This window comes from Terrapene carolina, unplaced genomic scaffold (assembly GCF_002925995.2).
Source record: "Terrapene carolina triunguis isolate 2854851 unplaced genomic scaffold, T_m_triunguis-2.0 Scaffold250, whole genome shotgun sequence".
Taxonomy (NCBI): Eukaryota; Metazoa; Chordata; order Testudines; family Emydidae; genus Terrapene; species Terrapene triunguis.
The window spans coordinates 571,692-596,833 of NW_020664601.1; the positions used below are offsets into that span (position 1 = coordinate 571,692).

General features: G+C 45.7%; 1 protein-coding gene across 1 annotated transcript; it reads left to right on the forward strand.

Annotated features, from left to right (window-relative positions):
- Positions 1 to 200: 200 nt before the first annotated feature.
- CDHR5 (cadherin related family member 5) lies at positions 201 to 25,142 on the forward strand. The gene is made up of 15 exons (XM_026657618.1): positions 201 to 369; positions 620 to 795; positions 3,356 to 3,406; positions 3,758 to 3,850; positions 5,146 to 5,244; positions 6,489 to 6,599; positions 6,888 to 7,061; positions 8,950 to 9,040; positions 10,410 to 10,507; positions 11,481 to 11,687; positions 13,113 to 13,229; positions 14,780 to 14,852; positions 16,344 to 16,859; positions 22,428 to 22,594; positions 24,603 to 25,142. The coding sequence occupies exons 1-15, from the start codon at positions 201 to 203 to the stop codon at positions 25,140 to 25,142; spliced, it is 2,682 nt and encodes an 893-aa protein (XP_026513403.1).

Sequence of the window (25,142 nt, forward strand, 5' to 3'; positions counted from 1 at the left end):
CCAAATGCTAACGCAGTTTAAAATACAGAGCTCCAGAGCCAAGAAGAATATGGAATTCACCGCTTATCGCAGTCTGAAAACAGAAACCAGTAAATAAGTCATAAATAAGTTAAACAATAAAGCAGAGAGGCAAAGGTTGAAGTGCAGCAGGTGGGTGTCTGCTCCAGACATGCAGTGTTCTTTTCTTCCTGGGGCACTGAATGGGTGAGCATGCTTCAGTGACAATACAGAGAAAAAAGTGGTGGATTACATTTGCCCAAAGACGTGGGCTTCCTTCTGCTTCCCGCATGGCGGTTTCTAATCAGTTCCCTGCTGCTGCGCTCCTTCTGCTGCTGCCCTTAACACAAGTTCACGCACAGAGCACCACAGGTAAGTCCGCATTTGTTGAGTCCTACGAGCACAGAGGTAATTTTCCCTATGAGCAGGTTATTCCATAACAGCCTATTGCAGAGGGTTTCACACCATCCTCTGAAGCAGCTGGTGCTAGTCACTGCCAGCAACAGGATACTGACCTAGTTGGACCATGAGTCTGATCCAGTCTGACGGTTCCAACATCCAAAGAGAACTGGCTGACAATTTTGTGCCAACGCTGACACAAATGATTGTGTGCTTTTTCCAGAATGTTCTGTAGGAAATGAGACACCAACAATAAATGAGAATAATCTGTGGGGGGCTGTTGTTACCACCATTACAATGAAGCCTGATGTCACAGTAACAATTGAGAGCTCATCCGACTCCAGATGGTTTGCCATTAATGGCACAGAATTGATTCTAACCGATTCCTTGGATTATGAGGTAAGTTTTTATTTGGAAAAAAGAGACAATTAGCAGATGAGTTAATATTGTAAAACACTCTTCCTAGAGTACAGGTCACCTGAAAGAGACATGATCTAATACCTCTGACGGTCACAGCACAGCTGGCTTTTAAAATGGCGTCACCTTTTCTATTTTACTGACGTTTGGTATCCTGAACAGGGAACTTGTATGTGTAAATTCAACCTTTTTTCCCCCTACTAACTCTCTCTTTTTCAAGTGAGTGCTGGCAGGGGCGGCTCTAGCTTTTTTGCTGCCCCAAGCACGGCTGTCAGGCTGCCTTCGGCGGCATGCCTGCGGGAGGTCCCTGGTCCCGCGGATTCGGCGGCATGCCTGCGGGAGGTCCGCCGGTCCCGCGGCTTTGGCATACCCGCCGCCGAATTGCCGCCGAATCCGCGGACCTCCCGCAGGCATGCCGCCGAAGGTTGCCTGACTGCCGCCCTTGCAGGGACCGGCAGGGCACCCCCCCGCCGCTTGCCGCCCCAGGCACGCGCTTGGAGCGCTGGTGCCTGGAGCCACCGCTGAGTGCTGAGGGAAAGCCTACAGGTGCAGAGATAATAAGACAGAAAATATCATAATGCTGCTGTATAAATCCATGGTACACCAATACCTTGAATACTGCATTCAGTTCTATTCACCCACTCCATCTCAAAAAGATACATTAGAGTTGGGAAAAGTACAGAGAAGGGCAACAAACATGATTAGGGGATGGAACAGCTTCTGTATGAGGAGAGATGAAATGGACTTGAACTGTTCAGTTTAGAAAAGAGACGACTAAGGGGGGATATGATAGAGGTCTATAAAATTGTGACTGGTGTGGAGAAAAAAAGTGTTATTTACCCCTTCACTTAACACAAGAACCAGGAGTCACCCAATGAAATTAACAGGCATCAGGTTTAAAACAAAGAAGTACTTCTTCATACAATGCACAGTCAGCTTGTGGAACTCCTTGCTAGAGGATTTTGGGAAGGCTAAATGTACAAATGGGTTTAAAAAAGAACTAGATAAGTTCATGGAGAATAGATCCATCAATGTCCATTAGCCAAGATGGTCAAGGACTCAACCTCATGCTCTGGGTGTCCCTAAACCTGTAACTGCCAGAAGCTGGGAACAGATAACTTCCCTTTCTGTTCATTCCCTCTGAAGCATATGGCACCAGCCATTGTCAGAAGACAGGCTACTCATCTAGATGGACCACTGGTCTGGCCAGTATGTCTGTTCTTATGTTCCCCACCCCTGAAGTCTATTCCAGGAGGTCCATAAGGTGTGCTGGAGAACATGGTGCAGGTTTTAAAGCAGAGACTTGTAAATAAACTTCAATAGAGTTCGGATACTCCCCATGGCTGGTTTAATATCATACACATACATACACAAAATGACGACAGTCTAGAGCTGCGAGATGATTCTGTTCACCTTAGTAGAGTTCTAATTTGGAAATTTAATGGCAATTTAAATGGCAGCATTGTTAATTATTTCACTGCCGATTATTTTAATAGCCAGCAAATGTGCCAATCCTAAACTGTCCCCAGCAACAAAAGCCTCCAGCTCCTTCCCACCCTCTCAATAGTTTCTGCAATGCAGTCCTGCTTTTCCCAATATACAAATCTGTAGCATATCGAACAATGAAAGATTTCCTGTAAAAACAGACCCTGTGGGGGACATTGTACTCACTGTTCAATATTAACCTCGGTTTAATTTACCTGGATCTGCTGCAGAATTTCCAGCTAGACTCACTGTAATGCGGGAGCAACGAAGGGGCACTATAGCAGGGTGGATGTTAATTCTGCAGTCAGGTAGACAGAGTGTTGGCTATGGGAACAGATGTAGCCATGAAGAAAGGGGCTGGGCTCATTGGTATCTGTATAAACAGAAACCTCGCTGAGCAACAGCCTCAAAGAACTCTCTCACTGCCCCACTTTTGGCCTGGTCTACACTAGGTGGGGGATCGATCTAAGTTACGCAACTTCAGCTACGTGAATATGTACTTAGATCTACTTACCGCGGTGTCTTCACTGCGGTAAGTCAATGGCTGATGCTCTCCCGTCGACTCTGCCTGAGCCTCTCACCCTAGTGGAGTACCAGAGTCGACGGGAGAGCGCTCGGCAGTCGATTTATTGTGTCTAGACTAGACGCGATAAATTGACCCCCGCTGGATCGATCGCTGCCCACCGATCCGGCAGGTAGTGTAGACAAACCCTAGCGTCATGCATGCGGAGAGTCTCCAATCCTATCTGCATCTGTGTAAATCTAGAGTAACTCCACTGAAGTCAATGATATGATTTAAACACAGCTGAAGCAAAGCACTAGCTTTATTAGCTTCACTAGCTTTATTTTAAGCATAAACTTAAATTCCATTGAGTTCAAATAAGACTTGTCCCTAAATCCCAACTGGATTTAAGCTCGTGCTTAAAATGCACAAAAGCAGGTGCTCAATTACTTTGTTGCCTCAGGACTGGAGTGAGCCACACCTGAGAAGAATGTTGGTGCCACAATGGATGTTTTTTAAAATGACAGATTTTTTGTTTCTGTTTTTAAAACACAGACAGAAGATGCATTACTAGTAACCCTGCTTTGCTGGAAAGGGGGTATAGAGGTGAGTATAATTTCTAATATGCTGCCATATTATTGCTAGATGGAAACTAGAAACAGAACACCACACTTGGCTTGGATGTTAACTATTCCCAACACATACCCTCTGTGAGAAACTGCTCATTCTCATGGTTGTCTTCTCCTGGAAAGAGCAAAAAAAACCCACTGCCCATGAGATTTCAGTGCCATCATATCCAAATTCAAACCCAAGCCTTCTTTCAGCCTACAGCCCAAATGCACATGTAGTCCAGATCCAATTCTGATCCTCACACTGTCTCATGTCTACCAGCCAGTGCCGCTCCTAACGGTCTTACTTTTTTGTTATTTTTCTCCCCTCTTCCTACCTCCCCACCAGGTCAATTCTGTGATTGTTATAGTACAAGTTGGCAATTTGAATGATAACAGCCCGGTATTCAAGGAAACAAATATCACTGTAAAGGTTCCTGAGGTAAGGGTTTTATTAAAGTGTTGTCATAATAAAGGGAAGATTACAGATCAGATAATTCCAATTCATGTGGGACTCTAATCTTGGCAAGAGGAAAGTGATTTATCAGCATATATGCAACCTGTTCTCGTCCACGAAAATTAGAGGACGTTCATGAGGTGAAGACAATACTTCCTTGACATTTCAGGTTAGAATTATTGCCCGTGCAGTCAAAGTCATTTTAAACCTGACTGTCAGAAGTGCTGAACCATTGCTGCTTCTGTTGACTTCAGCTGTTTTGTTGTAGGTGCTCAGTACTTCTGAAATCAGTTCTTAACCTATTTAGCCAAAATCAAAGCACACAGAAGAAAGCAAACTGCAGCCAACAGTGGCACCCCTTACATGTGCAGCTCTCCAGGGGCTTTGTCTATGAAACCCACTTCTCAGTACATGTTACAGGTCCCCCTCTGTGCTGACTGTCACATTTCCTAAGGTAACTGCACCTCTGACCTCTTACTGGCCGCCTTGAGGGATCCCACCCAAGTTTCAGGCCTCTAGTGGTCGACTTTCTTGGGGCACGATCTCACTATCCTCTCCCTTCAGACTTAGGCTGCAGATTTCTGCAATTAATTCACCTCAGCAGAACTGACTTTAGTTCAGCACCTGCAGTCCTGCTCTCTCAGGGGCAAGGACAAGGTTCACCAGCAACCAGCCAGTCTTCATAAAGCAAAGTACTATTTAGTCAGAACAAAAGCACTGCACAGAGAAGACGTATCCTAAAAAAAACAGACAGTTTATATGCAGGCTTAGCTCACCAGGTGTCACCCATCTTCCATGTAGAGACCCTGGCAGGTTTCAAAACACTTCAGGTCCTCTCACGAGGCCTGCCCCTCTTGGTCACACCGATCAGAGGAGAGGAACCTGTTGCAGCCACAGCTTGGAAATCTTGGTTCTTTAGCTCAAGCTGTAGCAGTTCCTGCTTTTAGCTCTGGTTAAGTCCCTAGTGTGTCAGCCAAGATGGCAGCTGTCACATCTACACCAGGGAATTTTAGAATACACACTTCTGGCGCCATCTCAGTTCAGCAACACCAGTACCGGTAAAGACCCTAGTGTAGACAATGCTCTGGGAGCATCCCGCATTTTTACCACCATGTCAATTAAACTTGGTCAGAGGTGGCAGTTGGAGGATTCTCTCTAATTCCAGAGCACTGACCCATACAGCACAAGGAGACTAGGAAGGATTTACCAGTGAGGACACTATATCCAGCAGGTGACCATTTGCCAAAATGGAAAAAATAATCATGCACATTTGTTTTCAGGATACAAAAGTGAATACGATCATTATACCCGAGGACACCGTAACTGCTAGCGATGCTGACCTGGACAACGTGCAATATGAACTTACAGCGATCACCCCGGTGAGTATGTTCATTGCAAAAACATAGAACTCTTTGTTAGTGATTTACACTGGCACCAACTTTGAGACAGGAGGCAAGTGGGACTTTCAACAAGAGTTGGTTATTTCAACTGCTGGAGTACATGTGGGATTTCCAGAAAGCTAAGGCAAGGACAGAGCAAGGAGGGCACTAGTGGAACAGAGAGATCCATGTTTTAGATACTGAATTCTTCAAAAATTCACACTTTAAAAAAAATATATTACCAAAGCACCTATTCAACTTCAACATTACAGTAGCCCCTAGAAACCTACACCAGGTTGGGGAACAATTGTACTAGGCTGTACTACAAACATAGTAAGGAGAGAGACCCTGCCCTGAAGAGCTTAGAATCTCAATAGGTCAGCAGACAGAGTGGGAAAGGAAGTACGATTATCCCAGTTTTACAGACAGGGAACTTAGCCACAGCGAGATTAAGGGATTTGCCCCAGGTCACACAGGAAGTCTGGGGCAAAGCCAGAAACTGAATCCAGATCCCCTGAGCCCCAGTCCGGGGCCTTAGCCACAAGAGCAGCCTTCATCTTTAAGGATTTTGTTGAAAGACCAATGGATAATTTATATTCCGTTAAACTGATGCCAATCTGGAGTATAAAGGGTGGTGTTTTGTCATTTTGTTTGATTTGATTTAAGTTTTAATTAACAAAGGAATTGACAAAAAACTTTTTTCCAAACAAAAAAATAAGAGAATCACGTCCAGGGCAGATGGGGGTCAAAGTTCTGCATCAGTTACACTTGTGCAACCTCCCGGATTGTAATGGAGCTGAACAGGTGTAAATGAGCTCACAATTTTACCCATTAGGCCAGAGTCTGGCTCAGAATGGTATAAATCAGGAAGAACACTATGAAAGGCGCTGGTGCAAGTGAGAGCAAAGCCAAGCCCGTTATTTCTGACTACAGTAGAAGGCGATGTGCCAAGTTTTGCTCTGTTACACTGATTTAAATCTGAATTCAGCCCTATGATCATTTTGGGAGAAGAATGTTCAAAATTCCTCTAAAGATCCATACTGAGATGCCAGAGATGATTCCATTTTACTAGCAAGAGACCAAGCAGTTCAAATCATCAACAGTTGAACTATGCATGTATCTCTCCTATAAATACCCAGCCTTGGATGTTATATATGTTAAGCAGCTAACAGTATTTCAGAGTATGTGTCTGTGATTGAGACAGCTATCATTCTCTTTCCCCCCCCCCCCCCCTTGTTTTTCAGGAAGCAACTGACTACTTTAACATACACGGAATTAATAACCCAAGCATTTACTTGCGCAAAACCCTGGACTATGATAAATATACATTTATGCAGTTAATCTTGTATGCAAGGGTGAGTTTTATAAGTGAGCAAAACATCTCATTATTCACAGCTGCTACATCCTGGTGTGTATTCTATCCACCAATATAGGTGTAATTGTCATACTAACAATAGTTGCAGGTCTAGATTCTCAGCTAGTATAAGCTAGCATAGCTCCATTGAAAAATTGATGAAGATACACTGGTTTACATCAGCTAAGGGGATCTGGCCCATTACATTTTGCAGGGACTCCAGGGAAGGGGGTTCTAAGGTTGGAAATATGCCTTGCATCTAACAGGAATGTTCTGATTTTCTGTATAGGACGGGGCACCTGGCAACCCAAATGGTAATACAGCCACTGCAACAATAAACATAGACATCCAACAAGCCGACACCAAACCGCCCTGGTTCCAACCATGTACTTTCATTAACGCGGACAAGAAAGTTTGCATCAGCAGTGGCTACATTGGAAGGGTCAACATCTCAGAGAAAACGGTAGGCAGCGAACACAGGACTGTATGCTTTCAGTCTGTATCCCAGGACAGGTCTTTAGCACCACAGATATGGTCCAGGCCCGATCAGAGCAGAGGCCTAAGGCCCTGATTCCCGGATTCACGTGATGTTGAAACCTCAGCTTTATATTATTATGTTCCTAGCTCCCATCGTGTGCAGAAAAGCTTGAAAACATCAGCCAGGCATAAGTCTGCAGCACAGTAGTCGGGGAGGAAGCCAACTGATCCTGCAGCCACCGTCAGGGAGCAGACCAGGCCCACTCCTTGGGGAAGGGGCTTGCCATATTTGGCAGGCATCCTGCCGCCATGCCTTTCATTGCCTTTCACCACCCCTCTAGTTCACCCTTCTACTGGGGTGTAGGCCATGGGAACAGCCCCAATGTCAGGGTGTGCCTAGGGCTTCAATCCAGCCCTCGATACAGGGCCCTTTCTCTGAAAAAGTTGTTTGTCTGCTTAGGAGAGATGCCTCCTGCTCAGGGCCAGCTCTGGCATTTTGGCCTCCCCAAACAACAACAAAAAAAAAAGGGGGGGGGCGGGGGGACCGGCGGGGGGGGGGGAGAGGAGGAGGGGGCGGGCGGGAGAGAGAGAGAAGGGGGCGGCCAGGGCTACAGCAGGGGCGCTGCCACGCGGCCCCTCCCGCTGCGCCACCTCCTGCCGCCTGCCGCGAGGGCTCCGCTCCGGTCGGCGGGGAGGGAAGGAAGACGACTGCCCTGCAGGGCACTCTGGTTCTCCGCGCCACCGCCCCCTACAGGGCGGCCGGAGCGGAACAAGAACAAAACAAACAAACAAACCAAAAAAAGCAGCCGTGCCGCCCTACGATTGGGCAGAATGCCGCCTCCAACAATCTGCTGCCCCAAGCATCAGCTTGCTCAGCTGGTGCCTGGAGCCGGCCCTGCTCCTGCTGCACCCATGTGATGCACCCCGTATCTACGCCATCACCATACTCCACCAGACGTGCTTGTTGCTTGAGATTACAGCATGGTATTATCATCATAAGAGAGATGAGAGCATTGGCATAGAGTCAGTGTGGATGTGCTTAGCAAAACAGTTGCTCAAAAAGCCCTTTGGGAAATGAAGGCTTTGTAATGCGAGCTCCAGCAGTTCCCTCTCAATAGTGAGGGACGATAATAACGATGCTAGAACGTCAACTCTGAACCCGTCTAGCACTGACCAGCTCAATTCATGAGGCGTTTGGAAAATCTGTTCTGAATCAGATACTTGTACACATTGGTCTCTCTCTTGCCCAAGGACGGGCTGCAGGACTGGACCCTTTGTGGGGTTTGCTCAGCTCTGTTCCATGAGACAGCTCTTTTCATGTCTTCACACCCCACACGGAAGATGGTTACTGTCAAACATGGTTTGTTTTCCTCAGTGACCATTTGAGACTATGTTCAGCAGAATAATGCATGTTGGGGAGGCTGGGAAATCTGTCTGGGGATTGGTCCTGCTTCGAGCAGTAGGTTGAACTAGATGACCTCCTGAGGTCCCTTCCAACCCTGATATTCTATGACAATAAGTCACCCTCTCCCCTAAGAACCATGCCCAGTACCGGCTGTATCACTTAGTCATGAGCAGACTTTTGACTCCAGTCATAAATAAGTCAGTGCAGTGGCAAGTCTGGGTCAACCACTGAGACTGAAAATTCCCAACAACAGAGAGTCCATTGCTTTTGATGCATACCTAGAGCAAGGAAGGAGCTACACAACCCCAAATCCTATTCTCTATCATCTCGGTTCTGCAATAGTCAACCCCTGGCAATATGCATTGTGTTTTCCAGTAACAGAGTGCATGTGAGCCAAGTATCACTTGGATTGGAAAGTTCTGCAGGCATCTAGTGTTTTGGTTTTAAGAGTCTTGCCTTGTTGTTGCAGACTGAACCGCTGATCCTAAAACCTGGGCCCCTCTCTGCCATCGACCCTGACTACACTTTGAATGAAAAAATAGTGTATAGCATTGTTGGCGGTAAGTAAAGTTCCTATCTTCCCAAACATTCATTTTCATCGGTAATATTGCCAAGTTTCCCCCACCAGTGGGGGGAAACCTCAGAATTAATATATAGTCACAGCAATATAGCTCTAGATCAGAAAAATAATTATCGCAATTAATTGCCTGTGTTCCTGTAATGTCTAGAGGCCCCAACAGGATAGAATCAGGGCCTCCATTATGCGAGGTGCTGTACGGACACATAGTGGGAACCTCATAGGTTTCTTGTCACTTTAGACTGTAGAGACAGGGAGAAAGGGAGCAGCACATCTCTACAACCAGAGCTCAGTGCAGAGTGTTTGTTGGGGGGCCTCTTTTCTCTCAGTTGAAACAGATCTTTATCCTAATGGCTGGGGCTGACTTTTTCCATTCCAGTCACACCGATTCCAGCTAGTCTTCAACCTGCCTGAACCAAAAATTCCTGAAACCCTCTTCATTTTCATTTTTAGTCGAGAATTTTGTATTCGCACCACTGTACATTGCAAAAAGCTCTGACTGGGATTCTGTGTGTTAGTCTTGATTTCAAAAGATAAGGCTTGACTATAATCAGCTGATTTCTCGATGATCGAATAGCACATTATTTCAGTCAGTTTTATTGTTTTGTTTTTTTAAAAAAAGGGGTCAGTTGATTGACAAATACAATTCATCCATATCAGACAGACTGTTAGTTCTCTGATCTTCTTTATTTGTTCTGTAAGGCGTGGCCTATCTGCATACCCATATGGCAATACAGAACGGAGTAGGGAACATGATGCTGACAGTGCTGTAAAAAAATCTCTTCATTCCTTCCCAAGGCATGTGTTGTCACTAAGGCACTGGACTGGGACCCAGGAGATCCAGATTCAACTCCTGGCTCAGCCCCTCAAACTTCCTGGGTGACCCTAGCCATGTCACTTAGTCTCTCTGTTCTTCAGTTTCCCCCCCATCGGTAAAATGAGGAGAGCACCTCCTTTGTCCTGTTAGATTGTAAGCTCTCTGAGGTAGGGACTGGCTCTTTCTATGTATGTACTAGCACAGACGGGCTCATACATCAGTTGGGGCCACTAAGTGCTACTGCGATAGAAATAAATAAGAAGCGTTGCTCTCCTACCTCCTTCATCAGGCTTGCATGTGTCTTCCTGTTGTTCTCATCAGGCCGAATCCACACTTTGAGGTAGCATTGTGTCCATGTTATGTGTGTCCAGTCCTAAAGCCTGGCAAGGGCAATAAGGAGATGATGTCATGGGTTGCCGTAGCCAAGGTGCAAAACACATGAGCCACAGCGAAATCTCTGAAAGCTCTAGATACGTTTACTAAAGCATCTCTTATGGTCAATACTAGTCCTAATTAACCTTCCCATTTTCTTTAGGAAACAAGGACGATGTATTCTTATTGAACAGTGATACAGGGAATATAACTATGAACAAAGCAGCAAATACTACAGACACATTCATTTTGCATGTAATGGTAAGTCTGTTGACATTCCAGAACCCCAGGTCTCAGCTCCAGAGTTCTGGCCTCCCAGGAGGACAGTGACTTTACATGTGCTAGGAGACAAGGAAACCACAGCGCTTTGGCTTGTGATGAAGAGTAATTAAGCACACGCTTTCTTCTTGAAGAATCCAGTGTGCAGCGGGTGTCTGGAAACGGGTGTTATCCTGCCTCATTCCTACAAGCAGAATTCCTGCTGGGATTTTCAGTGGGAATTTTGACCTGTGTAAAGATGACTGGATTGTGCCCTCAAATCAGGACGTAGGAAGCAACCGTAACCAAAGAGCCATCCATTTGGGTTAAAATTATCATAACTTAACAGAAAGGACTAGTGCTGGAGGACTTGGGCATGATCTGTGTGTGCACAAAAGCAGTTATTTAATCAGCCCATATGAACAAGCTCATTTTCCAACTAGAATATAATCGAAGGAAAGTTATGAGTTTTAAACCATTTTTGGGAGAAACTATGTGCAAAACTCTAGATTATCAGGCTGTAAACACAGCTGCTGATGGAACCTCTTGGTGTTATGCAGCATAGCGGTGTTTGCTGGTTCAGATCATCCTACCCTAGTAATATTTTGCACTTCTGTAGCCCTTGGCATTGAAGAATTGAAGGCACTTTACATATATAAATTAAGCCTCAAGCACCTCCCGTGTGATAGGTGGGAAAATTTTAGGCACAGGAAGGTTAAGAAACTTGTTCAAGGTCACAGAGAAAGCCAGTGGCAGAGACTGGACTAGAACACAGCAGTTCTAACCATCAGTCCCCTGCTCTAAATGTTAACTTAGTCCTATCCCAGCCTCCCATCATGGGCCTGATCCAAAGCTCATTTGATCAATAGAAAGAATCCCTTTGACATGAATGGTCTTTGGATCTGGCCCCACGTCCTCTTGTGTCTCACCAACAACAGGAATAGTTGTGTGTCTGTATTGTCTCCTTTCGCTATAGGCCACCCAGGCCAACAATGCACTGAGATACTCCTTCACCACAGTAGAGATCAAGGTCATCACTAAAAGTAGCCACGCACCATACTTTGAAAACTCCAGGTACACAGGGACGGTATCTGCCGGTCTGGCCACTCTCAGTCTGGTCATGGACTCTAAAGCACCTTCAATACCCCTGAAGATCTTTGCAGCTGATGACGACTTCCCTAATGTAAGGAACTGGAAGGGTCTGGTCTGTTGCTCTACATACTTCATGTGTGGATCTAGATTGGGGGTGGGGGATGGGAGGGAAGGGTTTGCCACTGACTTGAGAGGCAACCGGATCAAGCCTATTGAAAGCTGCTGATGGCATCCACTGTGACAGGGAAGCCCAGAAATCCTGAGTCTGGATCTCATAGCCTTTCAGTCTCACTGCCAGGCCCATCATTTGCTCAGACACTGAAGGAGGGCTCAGCTTGAGGGGGACATTACTGATAGGAGCAAGGGAGGATAGGTATTTATCTGTCTGCAATGGAGTGATTGATACTGGGTAAAGAGAGGAGACTGACCGTTTTAATTGGTGTAAGGGCAGCCAGGAACACAGGATGGGTACCTGTTATGGTGCACCCTCACCTCAGGGGCACTCTCTGAGGCCTGGATGCAGCATTGCACAGGGTGGGCTTTGTCTCTCTTGAACCCTTTGTTGACCATTTCTTCAGGCCTGCCATGGCCTCTCTCTCTCTCCAAGTCTTCCATGGCCTGGCCCTCCAGCCAGGTCTCCTCTTAAGTTCAGCCCCTTTCCTCTGCAAGTCCAAATAAATACCCACTCGGGCTCCACTGACATTCTTGGCCCCTTCCCTTGGCCCCTCTACAGAGTTTCTCCTATGCTACTTCCTTCCAGCAGGTTCCTCCCCACCCCCACCTCCCCACAAATATCTCCCTGCTCTTTGCAGGCCCTATCTTAGGCTCCCCCATAGGAACCTACCCTACTCCCTGTGGGCCTTCCAGCTTGACTCCCCCAGGCCCTTCCCAGAGAGGCAACTTCCCCTTGTTCCGGTCTCCTCTCAAGGCTGAATTCACAGTTCCATTTAAATGGACCTCGTTCTGAGGCCCTGCAGCTGAGGTCTGTCACTGTAATTAAGCTCCATCTAGGGTGACCAGATGTCCCGATTTTATAGGGACAGTCCCGATATTTGGGGCTTTTTCTTATATAGGTGCCAATTACCCTCCACCCCCTATCCCAATTTTTCACACTTAACTATCTGGTCACCCTAGTTCCATCACACCCAGCTGGGATCACTAATTCACTGCATCACCAGTGAGGCTGTGGGATAGCTCAGCTGCTAAGCCTAGCTTGCTTTAAAGGGCCAGCCAGCCTGTGACAGGAACAGGACCCAACAGTGGAACAACATTTTATAGACACAGCAACAATCACCCCAGTCCAGAAGCCCAGCATGAGGCTTATGCAACATTTTTGTCCCATTTAAACCTTCCCAACAGGATTCAGTTGTGCTGGTTCTTTGCATGGGAGCGAATTTTGCCCTGAGGGAACCATTTTTATAGGAGTAAGGATTTCCCTCATTGTTATGGGCAACAATTTGGGGGAAAACACAGACAGTCAATGCAGACGCTTAACTCACTTTATCTAATTTTTCAGAAACTCAACCCTCAAATCATGTACAACATTCAAAACAGCAGCGATTTCACCGTAACCAGAGATGGACTTGTCCTGACAAACACAAAGCTGCAGTCAGCCGCGACTATAACAGTGTTGGTATGTCAGCTTTCCTGATAGGCAGAGGATAGTTATTTGTATTACAGTAGCTCCCAGAGTATCTGGGGTCCCCGATCAGAGCTAGACACATCATAAAAATGGCAGTCCCTGCCCCAGAGACCTTACAACAGAAACATATGATGAGACAACATCTGGGGCAATAGGGAGGTCAAGGTAACAGCGATCATAGAGCTAACATGCCTGAGAAGCCTGCAAAATCCAGGACAATCTGCTAGAGCTGGTCAAGAAATGGGTTTTCCTTCTCGCCCATGGAAAATTGTAATGAAAACAAACACACACACACACACACACACGTTTTTCAGAATTTTTCGGTAGAAAATTTCAACTTTTCATTTAAAACAAAACAAAACCCTAAAAACCAGAACATTTTCAGTTTTCCAATGAAAAGTTAATAAGTTTCAAAGCAATCAGACATTTTCCACAAAATTTGTGTTTAATCAAAAATCCAGTTTTCCACAGGAAAAAAACTGACAGAAAGATTTCAACGAGCTCTGCTATCTACTAATCATTGCAAACCTGTTGTTACATATGCACAGAATTTAATGAAAAGAAAAGAAAAGAAAATGTGTCTTCTTGGAAGACTTTAGGACCCAGCTAAAAGGTTGACTGTGCAAGTAACACCATTCGTATCTACCAGGTTCCCATTTAGGATACGGACAAGCTCTTGTTGGGAAGATGAAATACGAAGGGACTCATCCTTGGTGGGTGTAAATCAGCATCAGTGGAGCTGTGCCATCTTCCAACAGCTGAGGATCTGGCACTTAATATTTTAAGTTATTTGCGATTGTTGTAACAATGTTAAGAGCTCTCTTTTGTGTAGAATTTTTCCTCTGAGCTGGCTTTTTCCGAACGATCGTGCACACAGAAGGGTTTACACAAAGAGGGGCAATGTTTCTTAAAATTAAGAATCTGCCTTCCGTAGACACACAAAGTCACCAATGACTTAACTGGGAGCTATGTCCAAAGGGACTGATGAGAGATAAAGACTTTTGGTGGTTTGGTATATGCACCAGCTGTAGGGAATATAGCCTCTGAACTCTGAAACCCTCTGATAAAGCCTTTTGTTTTTTCCCTCTCTGAGCAAGAAAGGTGACTTATGCCTTTGGGTTTTCTTAAAGGATAGGCCTTTTTTGTCACATTGTGCATCCTTCTGCTAGTGCAGGATTGTTCCCTGCTGCATTTCTGGAGGAAATATGGTCTGGTGTTTAAAGCACAGGACTGGAACTCAGGCGATCTGAGTTCTGATTCCAGATCTGCCAGACTTCCTGCGTGAATTTGGGCAAGTTACTTTACCCCTTCATGCTTCAGAGCTCCCATCTGTAAAATGGCAAAGAAAATGCTTCCCCACTTCACAGTTGCAAAGGATGCTGCAAGGATTGTTACAGAATATGTATAGAGCTCCGAGTGCCTCAAGTGGGAGGTGCTGTGGGAGTGTACAGAGTACTTTTACTTCAGGGGATGTCCGGAGAATGAATGAATGAATGAATGTAGCAAGCAACCAATATCATCTCCTTCTCATGTCTGCATAGGCTACTGCTACCGATGAGGAGAGTCTGCAGGAGGCAAACACTGTGATCACTGTGGAGGTCACACCTTCCACAGGTACGTTGGGCATCCCATTGTTTTATGGTTCTCAAAGAGTTATTTTACATTGCCCCAGGCAATCTAGAGAACACAGATCAAACATTAGAGACTATGGTCCCAATTCAAAGCCCATTGATATCCCACGGGAGGCTCTATTCTATCTTCCAGCTAGAGCAGGATAAAGCACTCCAAGTGTATCCTTAAAACACTCACAACAGCCATTGTGTACTCTCAACCTCCCCGACCCAAAGTGCGAGGGATTTAGCCTTTGCCAGCTCACTTTCCTTTTCCCATGTATTTTATCCACGTGACTAGAGCTAGGATCATGTACTGCTTCATTTTATTGGTCAGAATGAAGAGGGATGCTGAATGTTGGTGCAAGTGAGAGTCACAAGGGTACCTTGCTAACAGGTTTTTCCTAGTTTGCTTAAAGGAGCAGATGGCAGCTGCTCTTATCTTTAAAAAGAGAGGGGAAGCCAAGAGGTCCCAGCATATAGCGCTTCTTCTTGATCCCAGCAGCCTCCCGCTCAGGTCAAGAGGGAACATTAACTTCTGGGATCTTTAGCTCTTACTAATACGGAGCTGTGACTAATGCAGAATAGGGTAGCCACAGGGCAATGCATAGAACTCTTCATGTGGCCCCCTGGCCATCACGGAACCTCTTTGGAACAAGGTAGTTTGAAAGTGCCTTTCATACTCGCTAGCAATTGCTGTTGGATAGAATTTACAAGTCAATCACATCTGAAACTTGGTGAGCTTGTAGTCTGCATGAAGGCAGACCAATATTGCACATTAAGCACACGGAGTGGGTCAGAAACCCCAGGCCACCTTGCCAAACAGCCTTCTTGGTTTATATCCTACTACACTTTGCAGAATGTTGCAGTTGATATCCTGCATTACCTCACCACTATAACAATGTTTGGACAACACCAGCAAAATGGTGCTTAGACATGACAGAAAAATATGAAAGGCCAAATGGCAAAAGGTTTTCCTGAGACATGTCCCTGCTATTTGAGGACACACCCATCTGTGTGGGCAAACACCTGCAGCTTCACATGCAGACAGGTATTTGCATGTGCAAAAACAGATAATCGCATTCAGGAGGAGTCCCCCTATGAATGCAGATTTGCCTGCACTCACAAATATCGCTGGTGCATTTTGGAGGCCCTTTTAAAATATGGCTCCACGAGTCTTCTGCTGATTCTTAAGATTCATGCCAGTCGTGGACTTGAGTAGGTTTAAAATTCTGCCTGCCCATTAACATAATTCCACTTTTAAAGAGTTGCAAGGAGGGAGAAATTTTAGCTCCTTCTCCTCCAGCCGGTAGAACACACACCTTTCTCGGTTATTTATATTGAAACTGTACGGCTTGTTGTATCAATCATCACCTGCTTTACTTTTGCTCTGTTCAGATGAATAAAATGTTTTGCCATTGTCAAAAATAAAGTAACATGAAATTGTAGCTAAAAAGTTAACCAACACCACCTCGGGTACCTGTTGGGTCTCCAGGTACAACTACTCTTCCTACCCCTACCACCACCACCACCTCTGCTGCTGCTGGGACAGGAACCACCACTCCAAAACCTTCTGGTTCATCATCAGCTTCACCACCTGGAGTAACTAACACGGCCTCTACAGCCAATTCTGGACCCACAAAATCCACTTCTTCAGTGAACATGACAACCAACAATGCTGGCACACCTGGGCCCACTGGAAAGCCTGTGACAGGTACTCCCTCCGGCTCACTTATCCCTCCTCTTGTAACCACAACGAAGCCTGCTACCACAAAGTCTTCTACCAGCGGAGTATCCAGCATGCATCCAGTGGGGCCTTCAGAATCCAGAACCACCAAATTCCCCATAACAGGAACAAACCCAGGTGGAACTGTTCAATCCACTGCTCTGCCATCTTCCCCATCTGGCGGGCCCAGTCCTCATCTTACATCAACTCCAGTAGCAAGCAGATCTCCGAGGCCATCAGACCCCGTGTCTTCTCAAACATCCTTCACAAACAGTCATCAGACAGGTAGATAGATGTGTACGCTACTCAGAATCAAGCCGTTTCCCCCCCCCTCCCACCCCCCATATCTCTGCGCTCAGCAAATTCAGCTTCATTATCGCTGTCTGTTTCTGATTTGTCCTTCTTACGAATGGGAGAGGTTTCCAAGGAAGTCTCAAGAACTGCTGCAGTATTGGTGACTCAGTAGGATGCACTCACCCTTTGGGATCAATATTCCTTAACATAGCAGTATGCTATTGGGGAACACTGCACTACTGGAGAGAGCACTTTTTTGGGGTGCACAGCAAGGCTCTGACCACTTGGTATCATCAAGGTCCCATGGCACTTTTTGCAAGAGGAGGGGGGCTAAGCCCCCATGTCCTGGGGAAAGCCCAATCTGGATAATTACTTTTTAGTGCCTAACTAAAATCCCAGTACAGCTTTTACTGGTTACAGCATTCTTCTTCACTTCCTGTTCTCAAATGTTGCACGGTATTGCCCCGTGCTGTTAAACTGCTGCATTCCCGAGGTGGCTGCATCTCAATGCTGGGGAAAGGGACTCCTGTGCCTATATAGTTTGTGAATTGCTTTGGAATTTTTTCAGGTGAAACATGCTAAATAGATTGGGACTTTAGGAACAGCCCTTTGAAGGCAGTTAAGTGTAAGGTGCTCCACCCCAGATGCAGCCGTGAAGGGCATTGTGGCTCAGAGACCCCTCTCCAACTCACAATTCTACCAGTACTCAGGAGGGTAGCACTTCGTTGCTGCTGACCAGAGCTGGTCAGAGAAATTTTGATGGAACCATATTCTGTCCAAAATCACTTTGCAAAATCAGATACATTTTGCCAGAATTTAAATTTCGGAAGAAAAAAATTAGAAAAAACGGTTCCGACATTGTCAAAATGGGACGTTTTGACATTTTTTTAAATAAAAATGTTTTCATTTTTTTTGTTTTGAAACTTTTCATTTTGAATTTTTAAGATTTTGTATTATATTATCTATATTGCTCCCTACTAATAATGTAGTCTGTGTTTTTAATAGAGCTGTTTGAAAACTGGCAAATGTTTTTGTGAAAAAAATTCAATTCTGCTGGTTTTGGAAACGGAACAATTTTTGGGTTTATTTGATTTTTTTCCCCCCCAACAAGAAATTTATTCAAAGTTTTCACTTTCAGAGATTTTCAGTTTTCTGAAAAAATTCAGTTTTTCATTTTTTGGTTTTCCGTGTTTTAGAGTGAAGAACTAATAGGGATTATATATATATATAGGGCCACAGTACAGAATCTGTCAGATCATAGCTTCATGCCAGCACTGTCATGGGGCTGAATGGCTCATCTATCTCAGTGGCCAGAACCCATTCTAAACATCACAAAGTATGAAGACTTTTGCCCTGAATAAGTCAAGTAGCAGATCCTCAACTGGATAATGACTTCTTTTCAATGCTCTGTTAAGTGGTTCTGCAAATCCTTAGTTTACCTGAAGATTCTCTCACCACTACTAGGCTGTTGATCCACTTTGTGCTAGTTTCAACTGGTGAAATGATGCCTCTGTGCAGTCTTGCTTCTTTTCAGACTTGCCAGTTGCTCTGTCAGTGCATTCCTCAGGGCTAAAACTCTGTTTAAGAGATCTCACAGGCAGCATGTGGGGATGGTTTTCTAACTTCAGCTTGCCCTTTAGGTGCCCATCTTCAAATATGGCTTTATATTCTGTTAAAATGCTGGACAGGGCCCTACTGACTGTTCTTCCTCCTCTCTCATGTGGAGGATATTCTAGCGTTGTACTACAATCAAATTCATGGCTTACACTGCCCTGCTTCCTAGCAGCAGCTGGTGCTACTGGGCATCAACTACTCTAGACTCCAAGTGATACCCACGAAACAAGAGAAGTTTTCTTATCAACAGCCTACTGTTCTCAGAATGACCAAGTCCTGGTGATGTACAATGAAACCACATTTCTCCCGTCTAATATTGCTGTTTCACTGTTGCTGGGATTACATTGCTGCTGGCTCCACAATCCAGCTGGAATCGAATGGGTCATTGAGCTAATAGCATAGTCGCAAATACAGCAGCTGAATGGCTGAAGCCTTCTTCGGTAGTGCACATAGACAGACAGTCTTTGGAGTTGCTGAAGTCACACTGCAGATGTACTTTTCTTCATTGGAAGCCTCTACCTCCACAAATCACTGCATGTACTGCTGCTTCTTTCTTTCTAGGGGAGCTGCAGCTCTGGGATAAAGTGGTTCTGTTTCCCACACTCCTTACAACACTGCCCATTGGCTGGGCAACTGCTTTTTTCCTTGTTATGTTGCTTTGCGCAGTACATACGCTGGACAATGATGCCTACGTTCTCAATCCGTCCATCTCTGTCCTGCTTTCTCAGTCTGTGTATTTGTTCTGCACTAATGGCCATCACTGTTTTGATCTTTTCCCTGGACAGTTCAGATGCTCTTGCTATTTGGAAGCCTTTCTCTAGGGCTAGACTGTTTTCCCTTCACAATCTCTCCTGTAAACTGGAATCAGGTGTCCCGCAAACGACTCTGTCTCTAAATTATGGTTCCAAAGTTACATGTGGATGCCAGAGTTCTCAGCTCTGTAGTGTAAGCATCTATTCTCTTTTCAGCTTCTTGGTGTTGGGTAAAAAATAAACAAACAATCACCTGTCTCTACAGTCTCATTCTGCTTGAGACCACAGTACACAAACACTTTCATCAGCTGTTCCAATGTCTCACTCATGTCTCATCACCAAAGAGGTAGTAAAAAAAGCTTTATTTTCTTTTTCTCGTAGTTATCTTCCATGGTCAGCTCTGTATAGAACTCAATTCTTGCTTCCACTGCTTCCCTGCTCATGCAAAGATTTGTGTGTGGAAATCCAGGCTTCCCAGTCCCTCTATGCTACCTGATTGCTCCATTTCTAGGTGCTGCTTGGTTTGCCTGTTAATCATACTCTCTTCCTTGCTATGGGTCTCACTAGATTGACCGCTGTCACCATGGTTTCATGTACTGCATTCTGGGTAGCAACATGAGAGGAGTTCATGTTTCTAAAACTAAACTGGCTCTTTAGTAAGAGAACTATTTGCAGAGGTGCTGCAGCTAGCATTCTAGCCACGTGCACACAAACAGGTTCTTGTTGCCTTCTCCAAATTTTTCCCTCCTCCAACCTGTGCTTTTCTCCAAGATCCAGGCCAGAATGGGTACCTCCATTTCTGGATGCCCACAGTTAGACTGATGGGGCCTTATTTTCAGAAATGCTAAGCACCTCCAGCTCCCAATGACTTCAGAGGGAGTTGCAGGTGCTTCAGTCTCTCTGAGGGAAAAACAAAAACATACCTTCCCCCTCCCCACCCCGGCAAGTTATTAAGTGCCAAAATTAGGCCAACATTTTCAAATCTTGGTACCTAAAGTACCTGAGATTGAAACATCAGAAACTGGGGCACCCAAACATAGATGTGACTTTGATAAATAGACACTAAGGGCCAAATTTTTAAACAAACAACATACTGGTAACTAGGCAATGAAATGGTTTCACCACGGTACTAAAAATATGTTGGCTTGGGGTACTTAAAGTGACAGAACTATTGCCCTATTTTCCAGTATACACAGTATATTTCAGAGAGCCAAATTGGCACTAGCAAAGGCAAGGAGGAATGAGCCAATAGGCCTGTTCTGTCTCTAATTGCTTTGATTCCTGTCCCCAAGGCGGTTCTTTGGTGTCAAGGGATTTGTATGCTAAGGACTGGAGTGTACTTTAAGGGTGTGAGCCAAAGCCCATTGAAGAAGTCAGTGGAAAAGTTACTGTACATTTTAATAATACTCAACTTATGGGAGGTGGATGCTGAAGTACACTTTAATTTCTAGAACATGTGCACCAAAGGGATAACTTAACAGCCACTGACGTCAGAAAGAGTGGAGTCTTGCATCAGTTCTGCAGGCTGCATTTCCCATCACTAATCATGGTATCAAACACAATTAAGTAGTAAAATTTCATATAAGTGCCAGTCCTTCACTGTCACATTAATAATAAACTGTTGGAGCTGTCACCAGCCCAGGTAATATTCAAAGTCCACAATTAAAGCATGCCAGCAAAAGGGCAAAACACACTATTAATTATCATGAAACTTGAAAGAAATTGGTTTATAATTCAAAATGAGGATGGAATAAGAAACAAATACCCCTAGAGGCAAGCTAAATAGACGAATCCTCTGGCAGTACAGTACTGTATCTCAGTTTTGATGTTGATCCTTAGGCTTCTTGTACCTGCTAAGTGCTGAAAGCGTAACCCAAACTTACAGCCAGGAAAAGCTGGCAATTTGCCATAGGCGTGGAATATAAGATATAGGGGGGATAGCTCAGTGGTTTGTGCATTGACCTGCTAAACCCAGGGTTGTGAGTTCAATCCTTGAGGGGGCCATTTAGGGATCTGGGGCAAAAATCTGTCTGGGGAATGGTCCTGCTTTGAGCAGGGGGTTGGACTAGATGACCTTCTGAGGTCCCTTCCAACCCTGATGGTCTATGATTCTATGAAGAATCAAAGTGAGACACTGTCATCAACAAAAGATTAAACACACTTTAAAATAGTGCAATTTAAAGCAACTCCCAAGTCACTTTCCTCTACACTTTACTGCAACAAGCACACTGGCCAGTATCATGGCTTTTACCAGCATGGCAGCTGTATTATGGCACAATAAGTCCGCCTTTAATAGACAAGAGGGTAGACGGTGCTTCTCAGATCCCACTGACGTCAGTGCAAATTGCAGCCATGTAACAGAGATCGGAATGCTATTCTGGTAATTTTTTATTCCCTGTTTTTACTTGGCCCTGAATCTCTGGGCTAGAACGCTGCACAACGGATGCCTCATTTTCCACAAGAAAACAAAAAAGGGTTTTCTTTTGCTGGTGGAAATTTGTGATGCAAAAATTGTCACACAGGTCTGCTCTGGGAAACACCACTGTTTATTTGCTCATTCAGTTACACAGTCTAGGCAGTAATAAGAAGGTACTGGGATGAGAATGGATCCTACTTGCCTTTTAATCATTTGAAACTTAAAGTAATAAACTCCAGCCACCATCTGCCTTCCCACCATGGGTGTAAACTTTTGTCCGGCCCTGTACAGAATGTGCCACAGACATTTTGCTAAGCCACAGGTATCGATCCCCACAGCATTGGGCACCTCAGCTCCCACCTCATTCAAGGTCCATGATGAGGAACCGTGGTTAAGGAAAGGACGCTTTTGGGTTTAAATGTGATAAGCAAAATGTCAACACAACACTCCTATCCCAGTCCAGCAATTCTTTCTCAGGAAAAATTCCCCATTCGTTTAAATGGGAAATTCACCTTTGTAAGTTCCCTCCTCTTTTTATTGATTGAAAGTTCTGAAGTCCCATTCGGGGTCCTTCCAAAAACCGATGCCTCAAGCACGGCACTGCAATACACCCTGTCAGATTAAATGGGTCCATTCCACCCCTTGCACTCTGCAGGAGAGTTTTTTCCTTGATCTTAGAAAAGTGATTTTGTCTTCTCCTCCTACAATCAAGTCTTGCATTAAAGGCCATGTATGAATGATTCTTAGAAGTGTAACATCCGTTTGTTTTCCTCGTAGGCACAAAAGACGAGAGAGTTAACTTGCGCTACACTGCACAGGACATGGCTGCTGTAGGCGCCACATTGGCGGTATGTCTGCTAATCACCTTACTCGTACTTGGATTCATTGTCCGCAAGCAGTGTAGAAACACAATTGAGCGTCTGGTTGGAAAAAAGAAAGGCAAAGTAAGTGGTTAATTTGTAACTAGTTCATTTCAGGGTTGCCTTAGAGCTAGGAAATGATGTCTTGGCATAGGCGCCAACTTTTACTTTTCCCTGGGGATGCTCCACCTCCATTCTGCCCTTCTCTGCCTCTTCCTGCCCCCTCCTCGAGGCCCCCTGCCCGCCCACCACTCTCCACCCTCCCCGCCCCCCCATCAGCTGATTGGTGCCACCTCTGCCACCGCCCCCCCCCACCCATCAGCTGTGGCTGGTGGGTGCTGAGCATCCACTATTTTTTCCCCATGGGTGCTCCACCCATGGAGTCGGCACCTATGTGTCTTGGGGTTAAAGAAAGAACCAGGGTGCTGGGATATCCACGGTCTATGTCCTGCTGTGTGACAGTGACAAGTCACATGGGCCAAAGTTTAAGAGTAGCACTGAGTTTGCAGGCCTCCATTTTTGAGAAGCCAAACATCACACAAGGTTACTGTCATGATGATTTGTATTGCCATAGCACTTCGAGGCTTCAGCCCCTGGGCTAGGCACTGTACAGATAGAACCGCGGGATGACCTGGGCCCCAGAGAATCAAAGAATCAGAGGCCAGACAATAGGTGGATTCAAAGAGATGGGGTGGGAACTCAATGGGAGCCGCAGGTGCTCAGAACTTGAGAAGTCAGGCCCCAGATATCGAGAAGTCAGGCACCCAGAAATGGAGGACCCTAAAAATCAGTGGCCTCTTTTGAAAATGTTGGCTTTAATCTCTTTGGGCTTCCATTATCTCCATCTGCAAAATGGCGCTAATACTTCTGTTACAGGTAGGGTGACCAGATAGCAAGTGTGAAAAATCGGGACCGGTGGGGGTGGGGGTGGGAGGTAATAGGAGCCTATATAAGAAAAAGACCAAAAAATCGGGACTGTCCCTATAAAATCGGGACATCTGGTCACCCTAGTTACAGGAGTGTCGGGAGGCTAGATTCACTAACGTTTGTAAAGCAAGATCCTTAGATGGAAGGTGCCTTAGAAGTGCAAAGTATGGGTGTCCTGTGACTCCAGGGGTGGTACGGAGAGACTCATCAAGTGCCTGCAGCTCAGGTAATTGCTTCAAACCTCCGAGATGAGACATGTTGACTCAAGTCATGGCTTCCATAGGAACAAATGGGCCCCAGCAAATGCTAGTAACGCCTAAATGGAGTAATGGTGCTACTGGACAATCACGCTGCCATTAATAAATTTCCTATTAACCAGGCTACCTTGAGTTAGGAGCAATTTAAAAAACAAACAAACAAAAAAAACCCACTCTCCCTCAACATCTGATGGAAGAGGGGAGTCGTCATGGCGTTGAGGCTGCTGTCGATTAGTTCACTGGACTGTCTTGCATCCTGCCCACCCATCCTTAAACAAAGCGAGCTGTTCTGAACCTGTCCTTTCCCGTAGGACAGGGGTGGCCAAACTGTGGCTCACGAGCCACATGAGGCTCTTATACTATTAAAGTGCAGCTCACGGAGCCCCCCACATCCTCTCTCCCATTCTCCACCTACCAGAGTGGGGTGGGGGAGCTTGGGACTTCTGCCTTGCAGCGGGGTGGTGGGGTAGGGGCTTCTGCCCAGTGGGGAGGGGGGGTCTCAGGGCTTCTGTACAGTGGGATGCACCTGCTGGGGCTCTGGGCTTCTGCAGGAGTGGGGCTGAAGCCCCGAGCCCCCGCAGGCGCCCTTGGCTCTCGAGCTTTTGAAGATCGTCATATGTGGCTCGGAGGGTCAGTAAGTTTTGGCACTCCTGCCATAGACTGTTTGATTCAACTTTTCTGATGGTAGAAAGGAAGGGAGGGAAAATTACAGCTCAAAGTTACCACCAGGGTATCGCATGCCTCCTGTCTGGGCCCCCTCGACAGCCTGATCCTCAGCTGACATCAGGGGGCAATTCCATTGATGTCTGCAGAGCTGTGCCCAAGCATTTCAAGCTCACGTGGTTTTTTTCCATTTCATTTCTTCCCCCTATAATTATGAGACATTTCTGCTCTTGCCACTCCCCCAGGAGCCCGTTGAGGATTTAAGTAACCAAGGCTACCAAGATGATAAAAATCCTCTTTGGAGCACGAAAGACAACGAGTCGCTAAGAAGCGACACTTCGGAGAACGGTACTCCTGTCGTGCAGCAGCAGTCAGACGGCTTCCTTCCTCCAGAGCCCGCAGTGGAGAGCAGCATCGCAACAGCTTCCGCCGCCATCAAGGGCGGGGAAGAGAACAAAGAGGGAAAGGACACAGACAGCGATAAAGAAGTGAAATCTATCCTCACAAAGGACAGGAAGACAGCGGACGATGGATACAAAGCTGTGTGGTTTAAGGATGAAATTGATCCAGACACCAAGGATGATGTTGTAGTGATTGAAGACCAGGTGGAAGAGGAAGTTGATAGCGATGAGGATAAGAACGAGGACGATGAGGAGGATGAGCAGGGAAGTCAGCACGGTGACCCAGTGGTGTCCTTCATTCTAGACAGAGCTCAGCTCCAAGCAACGGATGGGAACCTCAAACCTGACCAGGATGCAGACACAGGAGACGACATTTTGTTATAG